This window comes from Canis lupus, chromosome 1 (assembly GCF_048164855.1).
Source record: "Canis lupus baileyi chromosome 1, mCanLup2.hap1, whole genome shotgun sequence".
Classification (NCBI taxonomy): domain Eukaryota; kingdom Metazoa; phylum Chordata; class Mammalia; order Carnivora; family Canidae; genus Canis; species Canis lupus.
In genome coordinates this window covers 19,087,671-19,101,838 of record NC_132838.1, presented here as the reverse complement: position 1 = coordinate 19,101,838, position 14,168 = coordinate 19,087,671, and the positions used below count along the sequence as shown (strand labels likewise).

Sequence of the window (14,168 nt, the reverse complement as noted above, 5' to 3'; positions counted from 1 at the left end):
ATTCTAGCAACACACCCTGAAGATTCAGGACACTAAACACCCATGCACAGATCCTAGAGGTGTGCTAGTCACTCCTGTAACACTTCCTGATCCTACACCTATAGGAACTAGGATATAGAAGAAATTAGCAAGCATATATCCCTCTTACTTTAAGAAAATGCTTATTAATCACAGATATATTTGCATATGTGAGCAGAGATGTACACAAACCACATGAGTGTTCATTATAACATGTAAACAATCTATATGTCTACCAGTGAGCCACTGATTAAATAAATTAAGGTTTGACCAGACAATGCAATTCTATAGTCATGGAAAAAAAAAAAATAAACCAGATCTATCTTATCTGCTATGGAACAATCTCCAAGATACATTGTTAAGTTTAAAAAGAAAACAACAACAAAGTGTTAAATAATGTACATATTCACATTTGTGTTGAAAAGGAGGGAGGTATATACATATGTGCATATATACCTACATCTCTATAAAGATACATATATGCCTGCACATGCATGAAACTATTTCTGAATGTAACCAGAAATACATGTGTACAATTACAGATTTCTCTGTTTCTGGTTACATCTGTAACCTCCCAGGCAAGTGTTGGAGCCCAAAAAGTGGGACACTTGATTTTTACAGAACATTTTTTCTGCTATCTGCACTTTTTATCATAAGCATGTATAAATTTTTCATTACAAGAACCTATTTTAGAAGAGAAGGAAGGAGGGAGGGAGGGATAAAAGGAAAGAGCCACAGTCCATATTTACAGTACAAATGAATCGTAACCAATGTTTCCCTATTAATCAGCTGCTGAGTGCCAAGTACAAATATATGTGTAACAATCTTTAAAGGGACTACAGCTGTGTCAAGGCAACTGCAATTTGCCTTCCCAGAGCTCTGGGAAGGAAAGGGCTCAAAGAGAACCCTCCCCCCGCCCCCCAAAAAAAAGAAAAAGAAACCCCCCAACTTGCTTTCTCTCTCCCTCACAATTCTTTCATTATCACATCCTTCTTATACCTAATGGAAAATAATAATGCTGCTCTAACCAGTATCAGATATGCATTAAAACCATTTAGTTATTGGACTGAGGTTCAGGCAAGATGCGAGGCACAAGTTAGGAATAAGCGCAGGTGTTTATACGTGTCTTACTCCTGAATAGGAAGTGTCATGAGGTCTCGGTCCAAGAAGAGCCTCAGAAGGAAGTCGTGAACATCTCCCACGGTTTCAGGGCCTCCCATGTTTAGCATCAATATTCCCGTTTTCGGCTTCCTACAGAAAATAAAAAGCAATGGTTGATTTGTAACTTTCTTTCTCCTCCAGGTTACAATCTTGGTTCAGCTAGCAAACTCACATCCAATCTGTTCAAAGCAAAGGTACAAACCTACACAGCTGCTTGCTGGCATCACAGGGCTACCTATCTGGGAAAGTATCAGGCTTCTGATTCTGTACAGTCCCAGCTCTGACTCTGACCTCAGTCCCCTGGCACCATCGGTGACGCTGGTCTTCTCTGGGCTCCGTTAAATCATCAGGCCTGAACAAAGATCCCCTTCTTTAGGGACTGAGAGCCAAGGTGTAAATCTATAATTGTCCAGAGGCTGGAGCAACTGTTCATGTCAATGCCTTATGAATACACAAATTACTCGGTGTTTCCAAACTTTGGTTTCCTCATCTATAAAACTGAGTCCACCAACTATCTCAAAAGGTTGTTTTGAGAATTAAATAGTGTGCTTAGTTATTTAGCATGATCCAGAACATATACTTTCTATCACACACCAAGAAGCCGTGGGTTTCCCAAAGTTTAAACTTCCAGAGTATAATACCAGCCCACGTCTAATTCTTTCATTTGCTCCCTTCTCTTTAGTTAATTATTAAATTAAATTTTTACTGACAAATTATTTCTTGCTACTCTCCTTCCTTCTCCAGAGCCTGCCTTTACTACTTCTTCAGTGTCTCCTGGTACAATAAAGTACACTTCTCACTTGGCACTCACCTCTCCATCCTCCATGTAGAGCCACTGCTTAGGGGACTCCTGCAAGAAATTGCTCTAACTTATTCAGATAGGTCCCAGGCTGAAGAATCAAGCACTGAACCAGCAAGAAGAAGAGAAAAAAAAAAAAAAAAAAAAAAAAAAAAAACAAGCAGTTTTGGGGAAGTTAAATAAACAAAAGGACTGTGCAAACCATAAACCTCTAACATCCAGAGTGACTCTGGAGCCTGCAGGCTAAGGAGAGCCAGGCCAAGATGAGTCTTCCATTCCTCAACACCTTCCAGGTGCAAGGTGGAGCCAGAGTGGGGCCAAGAGCCTCCCTCATGCTTCCTTGCCTACCAGAAGCTCAAGACTGGAGGCCTGGAACGATGAGGTCACAGCCAGAGATGAGACCCTGGAAAACTGGAGGCCTGTGTGCTCCCATGAACAGCAGCCCTGTGACGGCAGTGAAAATGTCTGTGGCGGGGCGGGTGGGGGGGGGGGGGCACACACTAAAGGACAAGGAGTGTTTCTTCCATTCATGCTTTTTTTTTTGTATTTGTAAGAATTTAGATATAATTTACATACCATAAAATCTACTTTAAACAATTCAGTGGTTCCTAACATATGCACAAAATTATGTGACCATGACAACTATCTAGTTCCTAAGCATCTTCATTGCCCTGAAAGAACATTCTCACACACTAGAGCCATTCCCCTTCCTCCCTTCTGCTCACTCCTGGCAACCACTAATCTGCTTTCTGGGTCTATGGATCTGCTATTCGTAGAAATAGAATCACATACGTGACCCTTTGTGTCTGGCTTCTTTCACTTAGCATAAAATTTTCAAGGTTCATCCATGTGATAGCATGAATCAGTACTACTTTCCTTTTATGGCTGAATAATATTCCACTGTATCTATGGATGGATGTACTCTTTATTCATTCTTGATGAAGCAGCTGAAGAATAATCAGCCTGAGGTCAATTTAAAACACCATTATTGGGGCGCCTGGGTGGCTCAGCCAGTTAAGTGTCTGCCTTCGGTTCAGGTCATGATCCCAGGGTCCTGGGATCGAGTCCCACATTGGGGCTCCCTGCTCAGCTGGGAAGCCTGCTTCTCCCTCTCCCTCTGCCCTTCCCCCTCAACTTATGCTCTCTCTCTCAAGTAGATTCTCAAATACAAAAAAATAAAACACCATCATTACAAATACCGAGAGGCCCCACTTTCTTATTTATTTATTTATTTATTTATTTATTTATTTATTTATTTATGATAGTCACAGAGAGAGAGAGAGGCAGAGACACAGGCAGAGGGAGAAGCAGGCTTCATGCACCGGGAGCCCGATGTGGGACTCGATCCCGGGTCTCCAGGATCGCGCCCTGGGCCAAAGGCAGGCGCCAAACCGCTGCGCCACCCAGGGATTCCTAAGGCCCCACTTTCTAACCGTCTTACATCAAGACCACCTCTAACTGCTGCAGTGACTGAGCCGATCCTGCCCAGATGGCTCTTGTTTGGAAGACCATTCCTAATCTAAAGCCAATGCGATCACAATGACATTTTAATTGCAATTTTTAAACAAACGCTAACAACATTTGGTGTAATGTGAGGCAGCAGAGTGTGTCAAATTTATACAGCCTTGAAAACTGTTTCCTTGAGCAAATACAGTACAGGTGAATGAGGAAGAAATCTGAATTCTCAGCCTAACTCTCAAAATAAAAACCAATTCCTGGGGTAAAGGGAATGTTGCATCCCGGTGAAGTGAGGGCTTCCAACGCAGACCCCATTATAAGGATGAACCAAGTTCCCTTTTCACATCATTGTCTTGGACCGGCATTTCTCTCCCTCGGCACTACTGACATTTGGGGCTGGCTGATCCTTTGCTGTGGAGGGCTGTGTGGTGCATTGCAGGGTTGCAGTAGCATCCTGGCCTCTACTTGCTAGATGGCAACAGCACACAACTCACCCTGAGTTGTGACAACCAAAAATGTCTCCGGACATTGCCAAATACATCTGGGGGATCTGAGGGGAAGCTACCCCCCTCCCTCTACTGAGAACCACAGATGGGGGTTTAATCTCCCTTTTACTAAACCAAGCAACTATATGTCCTTGTCCTACAACTTTTCCACTTCCTCTGACTAAAAGTCCTAGCAATGAATTTATAAGCTGATATTCAGTTTTCTTTTCTTGATACCTGAAAATTCCAGATTCATTATATTGCAAAATTGTAATACTCCCTTAATCTTTCTACTTAGACCACCAGTGTTCTGGGATCTTGTCTCTCACCCTCAAAATCTGTGACTCACAATAAATTAAGCGCATTTTTCCATGGACTGCTGCCAGTTAATAGATTACTGGTTAAGAAACCCCAAGCTAAGAGACTTACCTAAGCCACAGAGGGTATCAATGTGCAAACGAGATTTAGAACTGTTTTTCGTCTATGACACCTGAGCTCCAAACAAGAGTGGCTTTAAATTGGATGTTACTCTGCCCTGCAAACCCATGTTTTGTAAACCATGCTGATCTTACACATGAAAGAGATGCACACAATTTGAAAATACCTAAATACACATGCACTTAATTCAAAACTGTGTTGTGCATGATGAATGGCGCATTAGCTGTCCGAGTCTGACACCCTCTATTCGAGAATGTGAAGTGTAAAGCTTTAGCCAGTCTCTTGTCTCTCCTCCTCTCCAGACAGAGCCCACCTGAGACCAAGCTCTGAACGTCAATTTCCCTTTGTTTGAATGTAAAAGTGTAAATAGCATAACATATTTAAAATTTCTCACTTGAAATGGTTTCAACATTTTGCCATTTTTATATTCTGGGACTCTCCAAATATGAGCCTTTTCCTTTTAACTACTAATTATTCATAAACTTAAGATCATCAATTAATAAACAAACAGCTTCATTCTGTTACACTGTATAGAGTCAGCATAAAGATACATAAAGATAAAGAAACAAAATCTACCTCTTCGTGAAACCTCCAAGATGTAATCAGCCTGAGGATCTGTGCTGCTTCTAGACAAGGTTTGGCAAACTACAGCCGGTGAGTCAAATCACCCTGTTTTGGTAAATAAAGTTTTATTGGCAGCTCCACCCATTATTTCACAGATTCTCTATGGGCCACTCTCACATTATAACAGCAGAGTTAAATGGCAGCAAAGAGATTGAATGGCCCACTATGGAGCCCTTTGCAGACAAGCCTGCTGACCCCTGGTCTAGTGGAGGGTTAGTGCACCGTCTCGTCCACTCTCATCTGAGCACTAAGCAGCACAGGCCTTCATAACGTCTGGGACCAGAATGATACACAGAAACATTCATCATTTCTATTATTTCAACACCAGAAATAAGTGCCGTGTAACGTGGGAATGGATAAATTATGATCCAATAAAATACTCTTAAGAGGCGCCTGGGTGGCCCAGTTGGTTAAGCATCTGTCTTCAGCTCAAGTCATGATCTCAGGGTCCTGGGATCGAGCCCCATGTCGGGCTCCCTGCTCAGTGGGGAGTCTGCTTCGCCGTTTCTCCCCAACCCTTTCTGCAATCTGTCTCAAATAAATACAATCTTTAAAAAACAAAAAGTAAGAAATTAAATACTCTTAAGCTATTAAAGTAATGGTGAACATCTATATTTACATGGTGGATATTTATTAAATTTAAAAAGAAATTATAAAAACAGTATGTGCAGGATTGTCACATTTTGGTAAACATACACTGAATAAATATCATTAGTTATAGAGACAAAAATACTAGGTGGTAAAATTCTCAATCAGTGATTTTTTTTTATTTTATTTTATTTTTTTTTGCCTGTCTATAGTTCCTAAAATGAACTCATTTCTTTTGGGTAAATGTGATGTAAAGTTACTTAATGGAATTTATGTATTTTTTAGATTTTTATTTAATTTAATTTTAATGATTTTAATATTAAGGCTATTTATAAGGCTGCTGCTACTGGCATAAAACAGTAATGAAATAATGTTTCTCCCAGGATGCCACACTGCATCAAGTTCTTCAGGTTATACCAAATATTCACGCTAAACCCTAAGTACTTAAAGTACTTTGTACTTTGTATCATGGCTGAAGTGAGACAAAAGGCGCCAAGGAGGTATGGGGGAAATGGTGTCCATGTCAGCAGGACAGAAACAGCAACTGTGCTTTCTGTTTTCCTCACCAGATTCGATCATTTAGGAGGCCAGAGAGTTGAAAAGAGATGATCTGTGGCCCCACCCCTAAGGCTCTATCCCATCCAAAACCTCGGTTTACCCAGTATTCAATCAACGTACCCAGGATCACACAATAAAAAATAATAAACACGAAATAAGACTATTTATTTTCATAGCTGTATCGCTTCCATGGAACTTCTGGTCTAGAAGAAAGGCCAAGGAGTTAAGAGTTCACAGCTACCTTTCTTCTTCCGCTCTGCTAGTGCTGAAGAGTGCTACTGCTGTGTACTCATCTAAATGACCGCCTTTTAGAATCTTGTGTTGCTTCTGAACCAAGGAAGACTTAAGGAGCGCCGAGGCTCCTGTTATGGAAGGGGACACCCAACAACAACGCCATGCCTGCTGACATCCACCAGCAAACAGCAGGGGCAAAGTATGAAGCAGGTTTTCATTTCTTTAACAAATCACAAATCATATTACGTCATTTCTAATTACGTTCACTGTGTTAACAGTGAAAAACAATGGGTGGAGTTTACTACATAAATTCTTGACAGATTAGTTATTCTTTATCCTATACAGGACATACATTTCATAGGTGTAATTATGTTAGGTTCTTAAGTACATTTCCAGCAAACGTACAATTTGTGTTCCATGACATATTCCAGAACTAAATTGCTACATGATCTGCAGACTGTTCTGAGCTATGCGTCCTTTAACAAAAGCCTTGTGGGATTTTCATTTGTCAATCACACCTCAATAAAGCCAGAAAAAAAAAAAAGTTTTTTTTTTAAAAATGTTTAAATCTGTATAAACTTCCAAAAAAAATTTAAAATCTTAGGAGTGTATGAGTGTGTGTGTGTGTGTGTGTGTGTGTGAAATCTGTAGTCTTCTAGCTATTGAAAGAAAGCCAAGAATATAACACCCCATTCCTTATCTACTGGCATTCCCGGGCAGCTTTCCTCCTAAGGCAGCTTGTATCCACTCTCTCATTGTGTTTGCATCAACAATGAAGTTCTTATTAGTACCTAAAATTAGATTCATACCTCTTCCCCGGTTGAACTTGAGGTTTCAGGCTTCTGGCACGTTGGGCTGTTTCTGTGGCAGCCACTGCCGTGGCTCCAATCGACTGGCACCTCCATGGCTGGTGGGCCCTTGAGCCGCCATGCATCACTGTGACAAAATTAAAGTAGCAGCATGAAATCTAGCTGGGAAGTAATTTCTTTGGAAGAGGTCCTCAGGGTATCGGTCCTGGATTTCAAATTTAAAGAGATGCTGTAGCACAGGTGATTTTCCCAGCATTTCTCTGCATGTGGGTAAAAGCACTTAAGACTTGGGGGGGGCACCCCCTAGGGTGTTTCTCAGGACCCGCACCAGCCTTTTTAGAAACACACCTCACTTGGCCTTGGCAGATTTCGACAAGATCCCTCATGGGAATCACTGCACCTTTCTGGAAGTTACTGGCAGCAGCATGCTGCTCATATGAAAGGCGACAAGCCTGCAGGACAGGCTGAGAGCCACTGACTTGGGACTGGCAGTTGCATACACCTCATCTGTGTATAAGCCTTCTCCCAAAAAGCACCTGTCCTGAGAACCCCAGCACTGCCCTTGGACCCTGACGAGGGGTGAGAGCTCTACTTTAGAGGGCCCATTTGGCCCTCCTCCTGCTGCAGCTCCCCCCATGGAGTATGCAGCCAAGGATTCACAGACCCCGGAGTCCACGACCCACATTCCTGACCGGTCTCCCAGGACCCAGAACGCCAGAACTGCCTGTCCCCAGAGCCCCATACCCACTGCCAGGGTCTGCATAGGCCTCCCTCCTAGATCTAGCCTCCTGAGGTCTGACTGTGCCATCAGCACTAGCAATCCTTGACCAGAGGGGAAGCTGTTTGCAGGGGCAAGAACAGAGCCTAAACACACAGACTGGAGCGTCCACTCTGGTGTACGTGCAAGACCCTTCACTACACAGGGTGGAGCCGGCAGTGGAAAGAGAAGCAGGGAAGCCTACAAGCCAGGGGCAACCCTCCCCAGGCCGTGACGTTTCCGTAAGAACCCTGAAGTGCACCCTGCCAGGTGGTGAGGAAGGTCTAGTTGCCAGTAGTGGAGAATAAAACACATCTCACAGGTCGTCAGCTTGTTATCCCCACATATGGTACGTGGCTCTCCATGTGCATCTTGTCCTGGCCCCTCCGAGTTAGGTGTGGGCCTGGAGAACCCTCCTGAACTGGGGAGTCCGTGGCCATCCTTAGCTGCAGCATGAAGAATAGTCATCCTTAAACCACATTCAGCGAAATTAAACTGAACCTATGCAGGTATTCAAGATGGCAATGCGGGACAGTGGTGCCCGCTGGGCCCCACAAGGTACACATGCCCTCCCTTCCCCGTTCTCAAACCAGCTGCTTTGAAACCAGCTCGAGGTCAGACCCCTTCCACATATGAGTCAGAGGAGTCCTGGGGAGGAACGAGGGCTGTGGATCAGCAGATCTGACTGCATCCAGCTCTGCCACTTTCTAGTAATGTGACTGGGGCCAGGCTATACTCTGAGCTTTAGTTTCCCAGTAAAATGATGACACCTCACTATCAGGATCCATGTGATGATCACAACAGATAAGACCAGTGATGCACTCTGCACAGCACCTGCCACATAGGATTAGTGCTGGCAGTGGTTTCATTTGTAAGTGTCTAGAGCACAGGGACTACACCTGGTCCGATTCTTTTTCACCTGCTCTGTCTACATGATATAGGAGAATGGTATCTCCAGGCCCCTTAGATTTCCAACTATCCATATTGTGCACATTCCCAACAGAGCCAATTACGTGAACTTGTGCTGAATAGTCCTTATTAGCTCAAAGTGGAAGTGCAAAGATTGACATAAGGAAGTTCAATTCCGCTCAAATGAAGTCTCAAACCAACTCATATCCCCTTATTTTAGACAAGTTCAATTCTGAACTGCATGGGATTTAACCAGGTTCTCAATCATGCCCAAATGTCTGCAATGCCTTATATGAATGAGATTACACTGGACTCCATGGGGCATCGGAATAGAATTCGGGCATTACATGATTTGACTGCTCGTAATAAGATTTCCTCCTGTGATTCTCAAAAAGGAAGTGGTAAAAGGGAATCGGGGTGAGTTGACTAGAGTCGTCAACTAGTACTTTAGTATTCCCTAGTCCAATCTGGGAGCTGGTAACTTTTCAAGTTGCTGAACTATTGCCATGCCCTACACTTACAAAATCCTCTGTGGTTGGACAGATTCTCAGGGTAACGCTGCTAATAATGGGTCCTCTGTGCTCAGGACTTAGGGCTCACACAACCACCTCTCAAGAACTTCTCTATACCACTCCTCTCCCCTAATGATCTGAAGTTCCCAGAGAAACAAAGAGTAGTTTCTGACCAAACGATTAGTACACATGTAGCTAAAGGAGTTTAAAGTACTTATTCAGAGGGCCAACTGAGACTCTTGAATATACTCTGCTCACAGCTTAAGAGAAATCCAAAGGCAGGGGCCTTTGGGTGGCTCAGTTGATTAAGCATCTGACTTTGGCTCAGGTGTTGATGTCAGGATCCTGGGCTTCTCACTCAGCTGGAGTCTGCTTCTCCCTCTGCCCCTCCCCCAGCTCATGCTGTCTCTCTCTCTCTCAAATAAATAAATAAAATCTTTAAAGAAGGAAAAAAAAAAAAAAAAAGAGGGACGCCTGGGTGGCTCAGCGGTTGGGCATCTGCCTTCAGCTCAGGGTGTGATCCCGAAGTCCCAGGATTGAGTCCCACATTGGGCTCCCTGCAGGGAGCCTGCTTCTCCCTCTGCCTGTGTGTCTCTCTCTGTGTGTCTCTTATGAATAAATAAATAAAACCTTTAAAAAAAAGAGAGAGAGAGAGGAAATCCAAAGGCACACACAGCACTGTGTGGCATAGAGTGTACTTTTTCCAGAGCCAGACAGATCAAGTGGAGATCCTGGATACAACCAAACAGGCTATACATGGGCAACTCAAAGAACTACTCCAAGCCTCACTTTTCTCATCTGTAAAATGGTGACAAGGCCAACCCTAAGGGCTGTCATAAAGATTAGGAAAAATGTTTAAATCTATGTCCAGCCCCAAGAACAATGCCTGGCACACTGCATGTAGTTAAACAAGACGTAAGAATACTCAATAGCAGGGACTTGCCCACTTATGACCCAAGACCAGGTACTCTAGTCCTACCTATGAAATGAACTTCTAGCCTACCTTTGGAAGGCCTACAAACCACAAAGGCGGTAAAATGAGGAGAATGCAGAAGAGAATGTAAAGAAAGCAGAACTTTGTAACTCCTGGACAAACTCAAAAGGTAAAGCATTCAAAAGTATATCTGTAACTTAAGTGCATGGGTAACAACTGTTTCTCCAAAACCAAATTATTTAATATTTTGGATGCTTAGAAGTGGGGCAGGGAGGGTATAAGGCAAGGCACACTAGTACTTAAATACATAATAGAGCCCTTTTCTATCACATAAGAGCTGAGGCTTATTTCAAAAGTTACTTATAAAAATACTTACCATTTTCAAAATTAACAGAAATAACATCCTACAGTGTGACTATTAGTAAACGCTTGTAGAGAGGAGGCTTGAAAAAAATAATTATTTCCTGGCATGGCACGAAGATGTTCTATTGTCCTTAATTTAAAACACGGATACAAAAAAATATAAATAAAAAAATAAAACACGGATACTCTTCTTTATTATTCCAGAAAATTTTTTCTAATTATGAAAGAGATATATGCTTAGTGTAGAAGATTTGAAAAGGCAAAAAGAAAAAACAATTCATTGATCTACCAATTTTCTAATTTAATAAAATATGTAGCATACATAGTATGGGGCCCACCCCAAGGAGCTTCTTATTGATTCTGTAATATGCTAAAAATATAGTGTAAAACTTTGCACTTTTACTCTCAGAATTCATTTCCAAACTACTACTCAATTTTTCTTAACCCAGATGTTAATTCCTTCTTCCCAACAAGATGATTAGAGTATTATAACCACATCTTAAAATCAGAGTCCATAATTCAACTGGACTTCAGATCCACTTTTGCTATGGTTTCTGAATCCTTCCGCTTACTTATTTATAACCTGGACAACAAATCTTTTAAAGTTTCTCAAATTGTTCTATGACCTCAAATATAGAACCTGTCAGACTTTGCCACAGAAAGAAAAGGCCAAAGAAAGAAAACACTAATTCAATTCATCTTTCAGCCCCATTATTGGCACGGCACTTTGTCTTCTTAGAAGATAATGCCTCTCGCTTCCAAAACCCTTAGTAATCTGACCCGCGATATAAACTGGGTCCTGGGACGCCTGGGTGGCTCAGTGGTTGAGCATCTGCCTTTGGCTCAGGGTGTGATCCCGGAGTCCTGGGATCGAGTCCCACATCAGGCTTCCTGCATGGAGCCTGCTTCTCCCTCTGCCTGTGTCTCTGCCTCTCTCTCTGTCTCTTGTGAATAAATAAATAAATAAACTTAAAAAAAATAAAAAATAAAAATAAATCTTTAAAAAAAATTAAAAAAATAAACTGGGTCCTTATTATTTTCCTCACAAAGGCACCTTGGTAATAAATATAATAATAATAAATACAATAAAACCATAGGCACCTGCAATAAGACATGGAAATTCAAAGTGGATTCTCTCAGTAGGTGCCAGAATAATGAATTAGGGAACTTCTTGGAAAAATAAGTCAAGGGATGCCTGGGTGGCTCAGTGGTAGAGCATCTGCCTTTGGGTTATGTTGTGATCCCAGGGTCCTGGGATCGAGTCCTACATCGGGCTCCCTGCATGGAGCCTGCTTCTCCCTCTGCTTGTGTCTCTGCCCCTCTCTCTGGGTCTCTCATGAATACATAAAATCTTAAAAAAAAAAAAAAAAAGCCAAATCTGTGTCCCGTCACCATTCAGATGCATTAATTAAGCATCTAGGTATGCCCCAGCCTTCCACCTAATAAAAATAAACACTTAGAGGGTCTCAATATTTCTCCTGGATGACAGGCACTGTGCTTTACCTGTATCCAGCTAACCTTCATGGCAAGCCTGTGAAGTATTAACCTTTCTCCTTTTACCTTTACCAAAGCTCAAAGCAGGTGAGTGCCCTGTTCAAGGGATCACAGTTAAAAATGCTGCAGAGCTAGTGTCCCAACCAGGTATTTCTTTTTTTTTTTTTTTTTAAGATTTCAATTATTTATTTGACAGAGAGAGAGAGAGAGCATAAGCAGGGGGAGCGGCAGGCAGAGGCAGAGGGAGAAGCAGATTCCCCCCAATGGGGGGTTCGACCCCAGAGCCCTGGGATAACGACCCCAGCCAGGGCAGACGCTCAACTAACTGAGCCACCCCGGCCGCCCCCAACCAGGTTATTTCTCCCGCAAACTCTCCTGGGCTCATCCTGCACACACCCTACACTCAAGATGTGCACCAGACACGGGTTGGGTGGGGCAGGTGGGTGGCTCAGGTCCTGATCTCAGGGCGGGATCGCGCTGGGTGGGGGAGGGCGGGGGGCTCCCTAGCCCAGCAGGGAGGCGGCTTCTCCCTTTCTCTGCTCTCTCTCTCTCTCTCTCTCTGTCTCTCTCTCTGTCTCTCTGTCTGTCTCAGATAAAGAAAAGAGGGCAGCGCGGGTGGCTCAGCGGTTTGGCGCCGCCTTCAGCCCCGGGTGTGATGCTGGGGACCCGGGGTCGAGTCCCGCGTCGGGCTCCCCGCGTGGAGCCTGCGTCTCCCTCTGCCTGGGTCTCTGCCCCTCTCTGTGTCTATATGAATAAATAAGTAAGATCTTTTGAATAAAGCAAGCAAGCAGGCCTGTTGGGTATCCAGTGCATCAATCAATGAAACAAACCAGCCTGTCGGTGGCCGGGGAGTCTGCCTTCTTCTCGAGAATCCCTAAGACAGCCGCGCACTCCGCCGGGCGGCGGCAGGTGAGGGCCGAGGCCCGAGGTGGGCGGGGCCTGGGCGCCGGGGCTGCGGACCTCGGCGGCGGTGCTGACACCCCTGCGGACACCCCTGAGGACACCCCTGCGGACACCCCGCCCTCCAGCCACGCTCCCGGCGGCGCCGGACCCCCGCGGGCTCTGCCGGGAAGACTGCGGCGCTGAGGAACTCGGGCACGGCCCAGGCCCCCGCCGCCCCGCCGCCCCGCGCCCGAGCGCCCCGGGACCCGCGCGGCCCCTCTCCCGCCCCTGCCCCGCCGCGCGGAGGCGCTCCCGGAAGCCCCAGGCCGCGGCGGGGCGGGGGCCGGGGGGGACCGCGGGGGGCGGGGGGGGCCGCGGGGCGGCGGGGGCACGGGCTGCCCGCTGCGCCACCTCGTCCCGGGATCCCCGCGGGCGCGGCCGCCGCCGCCTCACTTACGCCGCTCGCGGAGCCAGGCGCCCGCAGCTCGCAGGCCCGCAGCCATGTTGGTGCCGCCTGACAGCACTCCCGGGGCGGCCTCGGCCCGGGGCTCCTCCCGCCGCCGCGCGACCGGGGTCGGCCGCCAACGCCGCGAGCTGCTGGCACCGCCACCCGCCGCCGCCGCCGCCGGGCCTCGCGTCGCCGCCCCCGGAGCCCGCGCCGCGCGCCTGCTCATTCGCCGGCCGCGGGGGCGGAGCCGGGGGCCGGGGGCGGGGCCTGGGCGGGGGCGGGGCCTTGGCCTCGGGGACGGAGCCCTAGGCTCGGGGGCGGGGCCTTGGCCTCGGGGGCGGAGCTCTGGCCTCGGGGGCGGGGCCTTAGTCTCGGGGGCGGGGCCTTGGCCTCGGGGGCGGAGCTCTGGCCTCGGGGGCGGGGCCAGAGAAAGACACGCCCCGCGGGAGCGCGCCCCGAGGGGGAGGGGCCCGCGCACCGCGCACCGCGCTACTGCGGCGCCCCAGCTCCCTGCAGTTCCCGGCACCGGAGCCCCCCACCCCCCGCCCCCGATCTCCCTGAACCAAGGCCGCGGCTGCATCTCCCAACCTAACCAAGGCAGGCACCGCAGCCACCACTCCGCAAAGGACTTGCCGGACATTTTTTCCCCACTCTTACTGAGCTTACGAGGATGCTTTTGCCTCAATTCTCCCGTTTG

At 46.2% G+C, this 14,168-nt stretch overlaps 1 protein-coding gene across 1 annotated transcript in view; it reads right to left on the bottom strand.

Moving 5' to 3' along the window:
* The window catches only part of FECH (ferrochelatase), a 37,747-nt gene extending 24,110 nt beyond the window's left edge, over positions 1–13,637 (bottom strand). Inside the window, exons 1-3 of the mRNA XM_072822377.1 lie at positions 13,481–13,637; positions 7,173–7,299; positions 1,150–1,269 (exon numbers count right to left, since the gene is read on the bottom strand). Of these exons, the coding sequence (XP_072678478.1) occupies positions 1,150–1,269; positions 7,173–7,299; positions 13,481–13,526 (293 nt within the window). The 5' untranslated portion in view covers positions 13,527–13,637. The remainder of the gene's footprint in view (positions 1–1,149; positions 1,270–7,172; positions 7,300–13,480) is intronic.
* Positions 13,638–14,168: the final 531 nt, after the last annotated feature.